This window comes from Aphis gossypii, chromosome 1 (genome assembly GCF_020184175.1).
Source record: "Aphis gossypii isolate Hap1 chromosome 1, ASM2018417v2, whole genome shotgun sequence".
Classification (NCBI taxonomy): domain Eukaryota; kingdom Metazoa; phylum Arthropoda; class Insecta; order Hemiptera; family Aphididae; genus Aphis; species Aphis gossypii.
The window spans coordinates 48,357,854-48,376,384 of record NC_065530.1 but is presented as its reverse complement, the minus strand read 5'-3'; the positions used below and the strand labels follow the sequence as shown (position 1 = coordinate 48,376,384).

At 27.6% G+C, this 18,531-nt stretch overlaps 1 protein-coding gene across 1 annotated transcript in view; it reads right to left on the bottom strand.

Moving 5' to 3' along the window:
* LOC114131375 (lateral signaling target protein 2 homolog) overlaps positions 1 to 15,950 on the bottom strand; it is a 31,215-nt gene extending 15,265 nt beyond the window's left edge. Inside the window, exons 1-4 of the mRNA XM_027996569.2 lie at positions 15,284 to 15,950; positions 2,849 to 2,995; positions 2,560 to 2,691; positions 1,572 to 1,870 (exon numbers count right to left, since the gene is read on the bottom strand). Coding sequence (XP_027852370.2) covers positions 1,572 to 1,870; positions 2,560 to 2,691; positions 2,849 to 2,995; positions 15,284 to 15,319 — 614 coding nt within the window. The 5' untranslated portion in view covers positions 15,320 to 15,950. The remainder of the gene's footprint in view (positions 1 to 1,571; positions 1,871 to 2,559; positions 2,692 to 2,848; positions 2,996 to 15,283) is intronic.
* Between the last annotated feature and the right edge of the window lie 2,581 nt (positions 15,951 to 18,531).

The following is an 18,531-nucleotide window of genomic DNA, read 5'->3' as shown; positions in this document are numbered from 1 at the left end:
TATGGCGAATAATCCTGACGTGTATCAACACAGGCCTAAATATATCCTTGTTATATCAAACTTTTGGATGGAGCCTAAAATTAGTAGCAGGCATCTTTAGTAGCATCACACATTACATAATGCACAACATGCACAAAACACAACAACAACAAAAAAACGAAGAACAACTACAATCACTGGTAATTTTAAACCAAGAAAAAAACCAAAATGCACAAATATTCAACACAAACAAGAAAAATAACCAACAAGTTATGCCACACTCAAACGAAAAAAGGTCATCAATCTAATAAAATCATACACGCAACACAGTCATATAAAACAAAAATTGTAATAATAAGTATACTCTTGCTATATCATTGTATCATTAAGCTATAAGTCAAGTAATAAATACCTATATACAAAAAAATGTTACTTTTACAAAAATATCATTGTATTTGTTTAAATTTAAGTTATAAATATAATAAATAGTTATATTAATGCATAACACAATGACAAATGTCAGATAATTATTTTTAGTTCAAAAAAAAAAAAAAAAAAATTTAGTTTTTTTTTTTATTTTTTTTTATATAATTTTTTTTTTTCTTTCTGCATCATGTATTAAGTATAGGTGTGAGGACACACAACAAAAAAAACTGGGGTAGATGTAATGATATATACTTTATGATATATCATTATTTAGAATTATAACAAAATGTCAATACAGCTGCACAAATAAAAATTGGAAAATAAAATATCTTTAGTTATTGAACACTCTTTAGATTAAAGAAATTAAATAGAACATTATTTACACTACTGTATAAACATTAAATAAATTACTATTAATCAACTCACTCTTAGATTTTGGACAGTAAATAATTATAATCTTTGCAGCTGTATAAACATTAATTATCTAGTACATATTATAACAATTTATTTAAAATATCACGGAAATGAGTTAGGTCGAACGTCGGCAGCCATCAACATCTATAAAAGCACACACGACATTCAACACGGCGCTCAGTTATTCAGTAGCTCACCCAACGTCATAATTTTTAATAATTTATAAACTTTCTGTGTTGATTTTATAAATAGAAATAAATTTAATTTACTGTAATTACTTTTACTGACTTATCCATTTACAACATTTTGATATACCTATCACTATTCTGGTCAATCAACTTCAAACAGTACTCCGGATCATACAAGATACAGTTCGATGCCAGTGAGTTCTTCGAAAGGTAAGTAAAAATTATATATAACAAACATTTTAAAACATTTATTTATTTGGAAAGTAAAACTCTCGCACCCATCCCCCGTAATATTCTTTATAAAGTGATGAGTTAAAAATATATAATATAAATTAACATTTGAAACACCTTTCTATTCAATAACGTTACCTATTTATTTTTAACTCATTACACTAACTAGCTAAAAATATAGGGAAATATTATCGTAATTTGTAAGATGTGCATTGTGCACGCTAAATAAAAATCGTACAATTGTATGATTTTTTTTTTCAAAAATATATCTTACCACGTAAATAGTATAGTTTTATTTATTATGTATTATTTTTTACCGCATGAAACACTTACCTTTGTAGGGTCTCAGAGAACAAGACAACTACGAGCTGCTGGAGTTCATATTCGTGGGCGGTCTTGACGGGCACCATCGCAGACACGTAACGCAACTCAAACTCAGCCAACAGATGATCAAACGTGCACAACGATGTTATTAGGTTACGCAGACATGGAGGAGTTTGGTCACCACAAAGGCTCGCATCCCTCAAGAGGCCTCGAACTCTTTCCAGAGACTTAGTCAGCGCCCGAGCCAAAGGTCTCATAGCTCCGCTTTCAGCTTCACGATTCATTATGCTCGATCCCGCAGACAGACACTAAACACAAAAATATGTCATTAAATATACGTATATATACATCGCTAACAGATATTTTTTAGTATCATTATTTTTTTTATACATACATACCAAATAATATAAACTGTGCAATAAAATTAGCATTTATAATAATAAGTTTGTTGTACGAGTATATTTTTTTCAAAACATTTTCAAATTATTCTATCTTCTTAAATTAGGTTAGGTTTATTATTGACTATAAGTTTTTAAGATTATTACGATACTTAAATAATTCGTAAAATTAAAATTAAATAATTTTGAAATTCCGATATGGCAATATTACTCACAATATTATTATATTATCTCTTACACAAATACATATTAATGCATACAATCACCTAATGTATTAGGTGCATTACTATTATTACATTGATCAAACATTTATAACTGTTATAGTATTGTCATACAATATAAATTATACAAAATTATTATATTATAGACTATAGTATCTTGTAAGTAGTTGTAAATACCAACTAACAATGTTTGTGTGCAGTTTTAGGTCGTACACGACTACAGTAAAATAAACATTTTTCAAACCGAACAACAATAAACTACATATTTTGCTAATTGTGATTGCGTTATGGGAGACGGTTTTTCTTTTGTCCAAAATATACACTAAACGTAGCTCATAATAATAAAAAATAATGATAATATAATATAATAATTATTACCTCAGCACCAAACCACAGCTGTCCCGCCAGATTATCTTGAATTACGTCGTCTGGAAATTTTACACGGAAATCACGGCTAGCCCGTTCGCCGGGTATTAGCTCGTCCATAATTTTAATACAAATCGTCAAGACCTAAAAACGTAAATAAAACTATAAAATAGGGCTTGAATTTTTTCACAAATGCATTTTATTCTTTATATATAAAAAAAACATTGCTCTGTAAGTGAAAAATATGTAAGGTAAGGTGTTGATAGTGGGTTGGCCTGGTGGGGATGAAGAGTTTACTCACTTTGTCCTGACATTGTCGCAAATGGTTCACAAGAGCAGTACACCGCTGAGGGTCTTTTTTTCCGTCGAAACTATCCAATTCTGCGGCAACGGCATTCAATTCGTCATCAGCGTAAAAGAATTGCGCCAATAGCGAACGGTCTCCCTTCTAAAAACAAAATATAACATAAAAAATATTAAAGCAAATTTCATTAATAAGCACAATTAAAATTGTACGGGATTTTTAAATTTTTTACATATTTAAAAATAAAATAGGTATACCGTTGTTGTAGGTGCTATATAAAAATAGAACGCACTAACTAATCTTGAAACGACAACATTGCGTAATAATAACGTGGTGCGCGACGAGTTTACGTAATATTTTCTCCATGTATAATTTAATTATTAATTTTAAAACGTACCATTATTACAACGGTCGACGAGTTGAACATAATTTTAATACCCCACTTTTGAATATAATCGAGTAACAAAGAAAATGAATTATCTTTTATTTTTCGTCTCAGCGGACAACAATGATACTATATTTATGAGTTTATGACTTATAATAAATGATACTCGACGAATTCGTCCCATTTAAATGTATTTTGTAGCTTCGTTGTCATATTGTTATTATTATTACTAAATTATTTTTTATCAAACCACTTGCATTATATTCGCTTGGCAACAGTGATAGTGGATATGTCGATATAACATATTTAAATATAAACATAATAAGGTTCAAGAGAGTGGAATAAATATGAGAGAGAAAAACAGACCGAATAACTTTTTTCCCCCATTTAAAACAGAATATAATATGTACACTGTACAGTGTACACATTCGAGTATAGTGTCATTTATTCTAAAGATCATTAAAATACGATATTATATTATAATAAGTTAATATTCAATGCGGATTTACGTAAAATACATTACATGTCATATAGGTAACACGCACCACAGTGCTTTCTTTACAAGATCGAAAAAAGTTTATACATTTTATACGTAGGTTTTATACGTTAACAGTATAATATACGATATACACCTCCTACTGAGCATAGACATGTCGTCAATGGATTTCTAAACAAATATCGTTATAGCGAACTTAAAGGTATAACGATTACCATAGGATATACATGATGTTAAAAACGGTTTTAATAATACGGATCGTTACCGAGCAAAAAATCTGTACGACGCGCTACAGGCGCCATAATAAAACGATAGCCGCTTTGTAGGCGGGCGATAGGTATGTATATAATTGTATAAATATACCTTTTATATAACGTCTCGACGTTTTCACCGAAATGTAGGTACGCGCCTCGTTAAAAACCACGAAGAAAGTACTAGTACACCAACGGGGTAATATAAAATAGTAGAATAAAAAATCTGACCAATTTGTTTGCAATATTATAGTGACGGAGGTCCCGCGCCGAAACGCTCGTCGTATACACATTACAATATTATATATATATATATATATATATAATAACACAATACTTTCACTTAGCACCTGTTATTATATTCATGGCCACTATACATATTTATATATACAATATACTTTACGCGATATATACTCTCGACCAACACTCTCTAATAAAAAAACATAATATGTATTATAAAAAACATAAATATTACCCTACGTGATCGTTGTCGTTTCCATACACGATGACTATAATATTATAGTATTATATCACCGGAAAAAATAAATTTCAACAGAATAATGTAAAATGTATCGATACAGAGTCCATTTAAACAACTACGCTAATTTTCAGTTATTGTGTTTCTGCAGTAGAAAAATATTATTTACTTACCTATATAACACTACATTTATACAATTTATTAAGTATTTTTATTCCCATCAACAGGAAGCAGAATACTTTATACAAACATTTTATACACAGGTAATATAAATATCCAACACAGGCATTTGAACTTAATATTGTCAGAGTAAAGTGGCAAGAGGTATAATTACTTCTACTATTTCTCAGGAGTTGAAATCTATTATAGGCTCTCTTCAAATGTTTATAGATTAAAAAAGAACTATTCAATCTCCAATATTAATAAATCTATCAATTAAAAAAAAAAAGTGGTGCATGTGTATTATGATTAAAAAGAAAGGTTATTAAGAAAACCCTTTAATTTTTTAAATTATTAAAAATACAAAAACTTATTTGGAAAGTTATAGTGATGGCAACTAAACGTAACACTGTGTATGTGTGTATATAATAAAATATATACTTCGATATATAGTATAATATATCTACCGATTATAACTAATTTTTTTTTTTTATGGCAAATCCAAGCGACAAAAATTATTAAAACATGTGATAACATCTCTATGATAATACCGATATGTATACAACACGTCATACGCCTACAACATATTATTTAGAAAATATATAGTATACCTATCCCAAACGAACCTAATTACAATATCACAAACCACGAATGTAGGCTAAGGCTGTACAAAACTGTAGGTACTATATAGGTACGTTGTCACAGAACACACTTTCTTGATTCCTATACCCATTACCTATTATTATATTATATAGGTATGTATTTATATACCTAAGTAATCTAAAATTTTCCGGAAAATCGAAGAAGGCTGTGGCCAACAAATGCGGCGTATCAAACACAAATACAATTTATATTATCACATACAAGTGTTGATTATTATATCATGTCATTAGGTTAGGTTATAGCTAAGTGAAATTTTCTCTCGAACGTTTTTGTGAAATCAATAAGTATACCTAATATGCTGTAAACAGATTTATCGGATAACCGTATAATAAACGTCATAGCAGTTTTATCACTAAGAAATAAAATAATTATAAATGTATAATATAATATACTCGTATGATGTTTTTACACTATAATCGATAATAATTAGATTTATTTAATAATACATAACTTTGTTTTAATGGTGGTTTTTTAATTGATTTATCTACAAATTACAATCAATATTCACGTGAACCCAATCATTACATATTATAAAATTATTATACATTATTAAAATGACTATGTATAAAAAACAAAAACTGGTACCTATACTTATTATATATGTACACAACAAACAAACATTAATTATTAACGGTTTTTTTTCTATTCGATCATGAAAAATAAATATTTTTTCTATTAAAACAATAACACCATATGTGAACAACATATTAAATAATAAAATCGATTAGGTACGTCAAGTTACAAAATATGTTATACAATGAACATATTTTGATTAAAAATGTTCAACAATAGATTACAAAATATAATAGTTTCAGCGTATTAATTGGTAGCCTAAAACATTCCATTAAAACATTTAAATTTAAACCAATCATATGTATTATAATGTATTGAGTAACTAATTTTTGTAAGTATTCGGAAATAACTCGAATACTTAAATCCCTACAAAAATTATTGAACTGTTCGAGTGTGTTTAAATTTTAACAATACATATTTAATAAAATAAAATTGTTACAGATTTTAAAAAAAAAGTCCTTGACAGAATGTGTTAGATCTAAGTATTATACTAAATATTCAATTTATTTAGTTGTTTACTGTATATACTTAATACCTACACTACCTTGACCACTTCAATACTTGAATTAAATTAAATTCGATTATATAAGTTTATACCTACTTAATCAACACGATTAAGATAACACGTCTCTATTATTAATAAATATTTAGAAATAATAAAATCCTACAGTTTTAATGATTTTATAAAAAAAAAAACTGCCTAAGTTAGGATTCAATTTTTCATCACATATTTCTGAAATTTTGTTCCAAAATCATCGTTATTTCAATAATATTAGATTACAGCAATCAACCACACAAAATACACAGATAATAAACTATTAATTTACGTTTTAATTACCCAAATTACAAATATATTCAAGTATTTAACCAAATTCGTTACACACATAGTGTAGTCTACTGTTTGTGTTAACTGTACATTGTGAGAAATTTGGAAAGCATGAGGCACTCACTCTTACATATATAAATTATTATGCGTATTGTGTAGGTAAATCCTAATACGCACTTAGTGAATCTAGACTAACAGGAAGATATATATTTCAATTTAGCAATAAAAATTGAAGTTGATCGCAAATAAAAAGTAGAGCATAAAATATGCTGTATAAACTTACATTTAGCGTGAATATAAATAACACCGAAGAAATTAAATTATAAATTTCAGATAACCTATTGTCATGATCTCATAATTTACTTCAAGTCCCTGATACTAAAAAAACAACATTTAAAATATCAAAGGCATCTACAAATATTTACGTACACCATACATAAATAATTTTATTCTGAAGAAAATGTAGCAGAACTATAGTTGGCATTATGTTTAATTTGCTTAATAATTGAACATATACAACTGAATAATCTGATGTTAATAATACGGACTAATATAATAATATATTAATACTCGATTAATACCTATATTTTGACGAATACGGTAACACATAATACTGAATTATGTGTTAATTTTTTTATTTCTTTGTGTTTCCGCTGTATTTAATTAGTGATATAACGGTAATTACAGGACTATTAACAACTGTAAGAATATTAGGGATCCGAGCAATAGTTATCGCACAAACACAGTTTTTGTCTGGAACACAAGTACAACATATATATTATAATGCAGTATTCAAAAATCGGTACACGTAGTATCTCTTTGTGATCAAACTATAGTAGAATGGTATAGTAAAATTAAACAAACAAATTTAGAATGATAATATTTAGCAATAATAATAAAAACGAATGCGTTTAATACAGCAGACAGATTTAACCTATAGAATATTAAGTATAATATTATAATATTGAAATAACGAGTGTATTTGCGCCTTTATATAGTAACTATGTTTGAAGGTAGGTTAAATAGGTAGCTGCCATACCCATGTAAATAAATAAATGCGCATTTACTTTGGAGTATATTATTTTTTTTAATAATAAAATGACTAATGCACAATATTATTATTTGCTAATGGTTTTCAATGTAACAAAAAATCTTAGATAAGTTTTTCTTTTTATAGTACCTATAGTAAAATACCCACATAAATTATCTTGTACAGGGTGGGACACAGGAATATGGATAAAAATATAAATATTTGGCAAGTTAACATTTTCTAAAAAAAATTCTAAATAGGCAAATACGTATTACTAAAAAATCCATTATTTAACAAGTAAAGTATAAGCATGATAATTGTTATTGAACTAGTGAAGACGTGTGAGGTCAAAACAACCAAATTGCAAAGAATGAACAATTAAAAATGTTCACATTATAGGAGAAATTAAACAAATACCACTATACTACGGTACACATAGTAATTATGATTAGCTTGGTGTTATCCTCTTATATGGTATTTTCACAATTGTTTCTACGCCAACACTAATTATGTAATAATATAACATATTATATATAAAGGTAAATGAGAACAAATGTCGTAAAAATAATAGTGGGTACCAATGTGTTCGATAACAAAGAAACACTTTAATATGAGAAAATATAAAAAACTTTATAATTTATATTATATTATATACATAACAAATGTCAATGTACTTACCGACATTATTGTCAATGTATCATAGCGATAATAATATATGTATGGTTTCCGATAGGTATTGGCCATTTAATTCAACTAACAAACTACCTATCTATATAGCTTCTATACATTTTGTATTATAATATGTGTATCCCCCATGAACAGCTATCGTGTTTCGGCCCTCATAGTTTGCATCCGTTTTCAACTATATAACACAATTTTTTTTTCATCACGATTACAATAGGTATCAATTCTATAGAACAAAGATGATAATATAGTCGCAGTAATTAAAATAATAATAATAACCCTTCTGCGTGAACTTGAATATTACTACAGTGCATAGTTATAATGTAAATTAGAAGTTGGTCTAAACTCTAAGGTACCTACTAAACCAAATAATAAAAACTAAACATTGATATTCATTATATTATACCTATGTCATGTATGATTTTACAAATATCTGTATGTTTAAGAACGTCATCACTGTGTATAATCATTTATCAGAATTATTATTAAGAAAGCCACTTATTATAACACTGAAACAATAAAGCACTTATTAAACAAATAAAAAATGCTTATGAAACACGACATTATTTAATTATTTCAATTTAAGGATAATAATGTAGGTACTGAATTATTATACTGGTCAAAAACTCAAAACAAATAACATAATAACATATCCCAAACATAGGTAACATCGTACAAAGTACTTATACATTTAAATAAAGCTAGGTAGCAAATTTAATGTTATCTATCTATATATTGTTTCCGTGTGTAATTTTTACACATTTTATAACTAAAATTTCTCTCCATGATATTTCACACAATAATTTGAATTATTATCACACAATATACAATATATTAATATCATTTCAAGGACTTAAATAGATTGATAATATACGAGTAGGTATAGGTATCTATAAAATATATGTTTCAATAATAATAATTAAAAAAGTAGGCAAATGGGTACCACTCGGCTATATATTAGGGTGTCAAGTGGGTCACTGTTATGGGTGTGTTAAATTTGAATTCAACGATATATCATTGTATACAAAACATAATTTTAATTTTTAAGCAAAGACGGTTTGTCCATCAACCTAATATCAGTAAGTTAATTTCGTGATATGTTTTTTTTAATATAGCTAATAAAGTCATTTATTTTACTTTTAGTACATTTATAATTATTATAATATTGTATATTATACATATGTATACCATATTATATCAACTTCCATAAATCAAAATTAATATTATCTTTCTGTAAATACCAAAAAACAATACATATACCTAGGTTCATAGTATAATTAAATAAAATCTTAAAATAAATAAAAAAAAAATGTCATTGCATATAGTTAATTTATAAAAAATAAATAACATTGTCATCTGATGTTAAAATACGTAATTTTGTTCAAATTTAAACTTAAATTGTATTTTAATTTTTTTAGTTCAAACTACTTTAAAAATCTTGTAAAGAATGTTCAATAAAAGCTTATAGATCTAAAAAAAAAAGGTACAACATAACAGCTTATTTGTTGAATTTTAAATTAAGTCATAAAAAAATTAATTTGCCTCCGCTAGAATTTGTTTTTTTAATATTGGTCATCAAATTTATAAAGAACCTTATGTATACAATTTTAAACATTTTTATGCAAAAAAAAAAACTTTTTGAAATTAACATTTTCTACAAATATCTTAAAATCTGAGTTAAAAACAGTCGAAATATTTTGAAAACTATACTATATATAGATATAGAAATCGTTATTACAAATACTCGGTGAAAATTTCAAGTTTCTGCGTAAAAATTCCAGTTTTTCCTTACTTATTTATTTTTTTCCCCCGATTATTAAATAAAAGTACTGGACATTTTGACCTCTTTAAAGTACTAACTAAAACCAAGTTACCATTTAAAACCACCTTCAAAGTTTAGAATCGCAAACATCCTACCAACTACTTTTACTTATAGTGTATAACGAACACAAAAAAAAAACACATTGTAAAATCAATACATTTATCGGTTCGCTAAGAATATAAAAATATAAATAACATAATGTTTAGCCGAAAGTAATTTTAGCCCATGTCAAAACAATAATTTATTTTCTAATCTCGAAATCGAAATTCCGACACTCAATTTGTAGGTAACAAGTAAAAAGTATAGTGAAGATGAGAACAAATATATTAAATTCTGAGACTTACTCCAGTGCATAACATAAAAACAAACTTTTTTAAAATGAAACAATCTAAGATAGGTATCAATCCATACATTTTTTATCAGTTCATGTAAATATTACAAATTAATTTTTTGAACTTTTAATAAGAAACCAATTGATTTTTCACCATTCCACGGAACAGTCTTTGTTTATTTACTCAAGTACTACTTAAAAACTTCTTGTTGCGTTTTATAATTTAAAAAAAATGTAGGATGAAAGCTTCAATGAAAACAAGCATTTAATTTTTTATAGATAATAATAAATGGTGTTAACTCTGTTGGATGTTACTAAGAGAACATAGTCATTATATTATATTATAGTAGAGTAGCCTTCGTTTTAATTTTATACAATAATTAATTAAAATGTATTTATTTACTTCAGGTTCATAATATTTATTCCTAACGCGATTTTAATTTTGAATCCGCAATAAAATGGTAATACCAGATAAGAATTTTGTTTAAATATTAATACACAAAAAATTTACTTAAACTCGTAGAATTGGCCAAATAACCTTCATACATTTTCATCCATCAATAGACACACATTATATATTATATTATAGAATTGTAGGTATTACATTCAACTTCGGGATGACCTTGGAACGGTAGCATGTATTATGTATAGATACATACATACCTATATGGATGGATCTATAAGATTATAACGTAATACAAAGAATCTGTTCACAAAGATAAGAAAAATATAAAAAATAAAATTATTAATAAAAAACATTTTAATTTGGAAAAGTTCGATGTACCAAATTTATTACCAAAAGTTTTTAAAAAAGTAGATAGATAAACTAAATTAGTTTATAATTGTACCATAAAATTGATATTTTATAATAATATAATAACATATGGTAGGTACAGGTTATAATATGTATGTATTATTATTGTTCATAAAATAATATAAATACTTCTAGCCGTTTTGTAAAATAGATAAAAAGAATAAAAAATGTCATGTTTATTAACTAGGTACAATATAACTTAATGTAATAAAAATATATTATTCGATTCAATTATCGAACAATAAAGAGAAATCAGGTGTCATATTTAATGTTTAGATATCAACACTATTAATGATAATTGATAAATAACAAATATTTTTTAGTTTTAAAATATCACGATTTTTTGGGTAATTTATCTGTGAACCATTAAGTTATGGTCTAATTAATAAATATGTCAACATTGAAACAAAGTAAAATTATTTTTTTGATTCATTTATAATTTTGTATTGTTGTTTGTTGCAACTTAAAATAGAGTCGTCGCACCTATTAACCTTTAACAACACGAAGAGACAAAAATACAAGGTAATTTCCTTGTGAAAAAAATTTTACCTAACGGTTTTAATTGGATTTCAGATTCAAATACATTGGTTTAATCAAGGATACTATTATTTCTGCTGTTTGTTGTCCTTGTGTAATAGGTAGGTACCTAATAAATATATATACACTTAAAGAAGTCAAAATACAAATGATAATTGCCTAGAGACAAAGACAATTCAAAATTTACAGGGGTTTTATATGTACCTATTAGCTTAAAATTTCGGAAGCTTAAATTAGATCTAACGCCCGAGGGAACAAATTACAGGAAGCATGTAAAAATCAATGAAAATTAAATAAGAAATGAATAGGAACATATCTTATTATATTAATAAAAACGATACAAAATGACGAACAAATGATGTTACCTACCTAATTTACAATAATCGATAACAACAATCATAAAATATTTTCTGCGTGATCTTTTAACTAATTATACGTAGATGCCTATACAAATACGTACTTAAATTTAAAATCAATAATAGGTGTGTACAAACATCCATATGTAATTTTAAAACTATGTTTTATTTATTTAAAATATAATTTTTCATTCAATACATTTTTTAGCGATAAAAAACCTTTTTAACATTATATTTTGTACCTACATCTCGATAAAAATGTTCGCAAATTTAAAAAAAATACTTTTCAAATTTTTTAATCTTTTTTAAATAGGGATAGGTTAACCGTAAGTAAATGTAAACATCAAAATATGTTTTAGAAAAACAAGAAACTAGTTTTTAAAATAAAACCTTGACCATTTTCGGTTCGATTTTCGGCGAGATTTTCGTAAGCCAAGTTAACCTATCAAGCTTTTAATTAAAGTATGATAAGTGGCATATTTCATTTTAATCTACATTATAGGCTTAGTTTATCTATCGTTGTTAAAAGCTATTATAAAAATCAAAACAAATTAATAATAGCATGATAATATGATAAAATTGAAGCATTAACTGTTGTAATAATAATTAAATTCTATTTATATCAAAGCCAAAATTCATTTCACTCAATACTAAGTATTCATTGATTTCGACAAATGAAAACGGACATAATAAATTATGTAAAAGACCGCAAATTGTCCTTGAGTAAACGCTTTTGTTATTTTTTTTTAACACAGATCAATGATTTAAGATAGCATAGAATTAATAATATTAATATAATATATTTGATTACAATTGTATAAAGTCCAGCTATCATACAATATGATAAAGCTAAGTACATACTAAAATATAAATTTATAAAATTGCATATAGGTAAACCCTACCCACCTATATGTATTATATTTACCTATGTCAATTAACAGTTAACATTTTGCAAACAAAATTGAAGTTTTTCTTGTAGATAATATACTAAATGGCATATTTGACAATACCAGGGTCACCACAAGGACAGAAGCAATAAAAATGAGAATTGAGATTGTTTTTTCTACTTTTAAGATTACCTATAGAAGCTTTTGAAAAAAAAAATTTTTTTAATAATAAAAAAGCATTAAAAGATCAAAACTTCCGTAAATTGTTTTTAATCAATAAATATTAGGGATGATTAAGTTAGGTATTATTTTATATCTATGATTTTCAATAGAGAATTACAGATAATCATGAACCAGAAATGATAGTAATGAAAACATTTTTTTAAGTGTATCAAGACATAGTTTTTTTCTAGAATTTTTCTATCCACCCCTTCCCCCATTAATAAATGTATACATTTTCTTAGAATCAAATAAATTGTTAACATTAAAATTAATTCAATTTAACTAGATAGGTACACAAAAAAAATATACTACAAACTTTAATCAAAATTTGAAATTAAGCAGTAATTGCTCGTGCCTAGGTAGTAATAATTATAATATGATAGTACAAAGCGTGGTACAAAGTATAAAGTATAATCAATCACTAACAATCATTTCCATTGTATTGCAGCAATTACTGACAACTAATAGCAAGACTAATAAGTAATAGGTAATGGTTTATTCTTCATCATAACTTATAATAGACAGTAGAGATAGGGTAGTAGGTAATAATTATTAACTGGGTAAACCTAACCTGGGTTAATTGTTTTCATCAAAAAGTAAAAAAACCTAAATATTTAAAAGTAAAATAGGTAGAGGTTACCCTATTATCTAATTTTATACAATAAAAACAAACAACAAGAAGAGAAAGATGATATTTTTATGAGTTATGACCAATAACTCTATAACTCATGACTCATGAGTCGTATAATATTTTTACAATAATTAATTGCCTAAGATATTAGTCACTTGGATATAATTCTTAATACCTGAATTCTGGTAGGTACCTACCCAATAAAGTTAATTTTTTCTTTTCTAATTGACATTTCACAAAAAAATTACAAAAATAAACCCATTTATAAAACCAAAATACCTATTAATTAAAAAAAAAAAAATTTTTTTGAAATTTACTTGTTCAATAATATCTTAAGATAAAATGTCTACCTACTATACCTATCCCTCGACCTATCCATACCAAACCCATATTATTAAACGTATTTAAAAAAACGTGACTATGATAATAATATTAAGTAAATAGGTTGAAAACTACAACATTTATCCAAGTATGAAGTATAGGTATAGGTATAAATAATAAGCAATTTGGAAAACTGTTAAAAATAACGGAATCATGTATAAACTAGGCTTTTAAAATCAAATTCTATACCTACACAAAAATAATTAATTTGTACCAATATCTTGGTAGTTAACATATGATTAATTATGTAAATAGTAAATTAATATACCTAGGTACATTCAAAACAGACAAGGCTATCAAGTACCTACGTATTTACTAATTTGGCCCATTTGGTAGCCTCTGTGATAGCAACCAAAGTATTACCAAAGTATTAAAAATTGTATAGTAACCATAATCATATTGATCAAATCATTTACAGAAAATGTTAAATAATATATTACCTAGGTAGTTATCGAGGTAGTTATATTGTCAAAATAGCACGTACCTATCTATAACACATATTGAAGTATTAAATTGATAACAAAAAAAAGCTAGGTACCCATAATTAAATTTATATTGATATACCTAAATCATATTGAGTTTACAAGATAAGAAAAGTATAATAATTGTAATCGAATCAAGTGAACTAAAAGACAAGAGACTTTGAGAACATTGTAGCTACAATAGTGAAAAATATTCTACCTACACTTAACAGTAAAAAAACAGGCGCATAGCAGACAGCGTTTGCGATAACTCAATCAGCTAAAGCTACCTATCATTAAGATATGTATGGTGAGCATCTAGGTAGGCGTTAACAGGACTGGTTGGAGGATCGATCAAGCTGAAGATACCAACTACCTATCTAGTTAGTATATGAAAAAAAAAAATACTGTTAATCAGAATAATTACAACAATACTAGCACTCACTTTTGGTTTGTAAAACCATTTCCGGATAGACTCCATTTCCCTGCAAACCGTTATCGAAGACTCTCAACGAGGGGTCAACTTCTCGTGCGGCCCTGTCAAATAGCCACTGGCGACGAACCGTCGCCAAACGACATTTCGGCGGAGTATCGCAGGCGAACCATGAACGAACGACGACGACAGCGGAAATGACTACCCGACGAAATTTTCTAATCGCGAACTCGGTTCTATAGAGCACCGCGCAAACACGGAAACACGGTCTGCCCGCCACGAAACGCAGACGGACAATAACTACGCGAGTCGAACGTCGTGGATTTATTTAACGACAACAAAAATAATAATTATTATAGACGCACAGCGTCGTTATCAACCGTCGACCGCGAAATACGTCGTCGTCGTCGTCTCACCGTCACGCCGAGTGTATTGCGAGAAAACGACGTGCAACAATCATAATAAATATAATATTATTATCGATGTACACAACGCAAACGAGCGCGCCAGCCGATAAGCAACTGAAGTCGCGCGACACACGGTTGCACGACGAGTGGCGACCGCGGTCGTCGTCGTCGTCGTCGTAGGGCGGCGGCGGCGGTCAGACTTTTACTTTGAGAGGGCGCGGGCGCGGAGAGGAAAACGCCGCCCCGAAAAAAAAGCACGGTCTCGCGGTCACGTCGTCTGTGTTGTGGTACCTCTATCCGTATCGCATATTGTTAAATACAACAACTTACTGTGGTGGTGTGTGACAGTGATGTACATTTAGCAGCGGCGATAATTCCGTAGCGATACCGACGACGTTATCAACGCCACGAGATTTTGGTTTCTCGCGTTGGCACCACCAGTCGTCCAGATCCGCCGCCAGATGCCGCGAGCTCCGGTCGACACGGCGGCGGCAGCAGCAGCAGCTAACCGCCCGTGAGAATATCCGTAATCCATCACCGTGGATTACTATTTTTTACTATAAAATTTTTTTATAGGTAAGTGATAGATCTTTCCAAAAAAAAAAGCTTTAGTATAATACGTAATATTATATTACATCGAAGTTTATTGAATTTATTTTATAAACATGAAAACATTATTCGTCATTATAAAAACTTATAACCTAACCTAGGTATCTCCTATATTCTATTTTAAGATTTTTGAATACCTAATTATTGAGTTTACAAGCGGATAAGCATACCTACAAAATAATATAGGTGTAATAGGTATACTCACGACGAAGATACTTAAATTTTTAACTTTCGTGAATTTCTCGCTTATTGTTACGGTGTTAATTCTTTTAAAAAGTAGAAAATTATAAGTTATTCTAAACGTGAATAATGGTACTTGCAATATTTTAACTACGATATTTAGTAGACTACTAAGTAGGTATTATACCTACCACTTTTAACTTTAACATCTATAATTTCATAGTAATTATTTTTCCGTGCACGTGTATAATAGGTAGGCACCTAGATATATTTTAAAGGAATTGTACTTCTCCATTAAATTTGTTTTCAATTAGATAACACGACCTTGGTTGTGAATCTAATAGTATATTGCATACCTATATAATTAACTAAAAAATATAAGTACATATATAATTAACAAAAAAATATAAGTAAATAATGTGCGTAATTGGTAATATAACTAATATAAAGTATAATTGGTTTGTTGAAAATGTATACTGATTCCTGTGCGTAAAATATAATCTATACCAATAACATAATACATTGTATTGTTGTTTATACTTACCATTCGATAAAAAGTATTAGAAATAAAATCGTTAACTTTAATTTCTTTTGCTATATTCTTTGGTCCATCCGGTGTGACTATGTATGCACAATGCACCTGTAGGTATATAATAATATTATTATACAATAGCAACATTTAAACGCGAATTGACTTCCGCGTGCTGGCAGCTGCAAATAATAACAATATATATTATATTATAAATCGGATTGCAAATGGGCGCTGGCAATGAATGATGATTACTATATTACTGTCATCAAAACATCGTATATTTTCATACCTGCCGGCAGCAGCCATAGGAAATTTATATAGGTGCATAATATCATACAGGTGCGTATGCATGTGTGTATAGGTATAATAATATACAAAATAACTGCAGTTACAATTTATTTTAATTTTTTTTTTCTCCATTTGAAGAATATTGTACACAATATGTACCTAACATAATATATCGTACAATAAGCAAATTTGCTGACTTTTTTTTTGCAATACGATTATTTTTTTTACTGTAACTATACAATATTACAATACATACATTTTGTACATATTTATATAGTTTGTTATAAAATAATATATACATAGGTATACCTAATATAATATTATATATTTATATTTATATTCGATACATATATCATATATTTTTCATATATGTGTATAGTACACAATATGTATAATATAAACGAAGGACGTATATACAAAATATATATAACACGTCGTATTATACAAATTTGTCATAAATTCACAGACGTAAATAATATATATACAAATAAACTCACAATTTGTATTGACTGCTGCATATCAGGGGCATATATAATATTTATTGTTGATAACACCGTAAACTTTAGAGTATTTCGAAGGATTCTTGCAACTTTCAGTGATCTCGTCGTCTCACCTTTATATCAATCCTCTTCTATACACGCAGAAATTATACTTATTAATTATTAAACTTAGGTATAACAAAACATTATATAATATAATGTCTACTTTGTTCATTATATTGTAAGTAGTTGTAACATACATGTTATACAGCCATCAGTCATAAAGAGTGTCTCATTTCTCGTGCAGCTGCTGTTCGATAGGTACATAACATTTCGTTTTCCTAATTAGTATACTTAATTTGAAAAATCATAGAGCTGCGCACAACGTATATTTAAGTACAACTTATTTAATATACAGTTGAGTGTTGTTGTTTTTTTTTTTTTTTGTAATTTGATATATATTATGTGACTGAATAAAAGGGCGACGCAAACACCCTGTGTAAAATACCTTACATAATTCCCTACATAAATATTTCGTATAAAATAATTAAATAACTTATAATAGGTAGTTTTCTTTTTCTAAAAAAACATTTAAATTATTATTGATTGAATTGTAGGATTGGTAATTTTAATAATACCTACCTATTATTGGTTTAAATTAATATATTATGAATAAGAACCGCGTGGTCAAAATTTAAGACCAAGGATAGACGATAGTCAATAGAATATAACACATTGTACATTCGTACGTGCTATAGCTACATA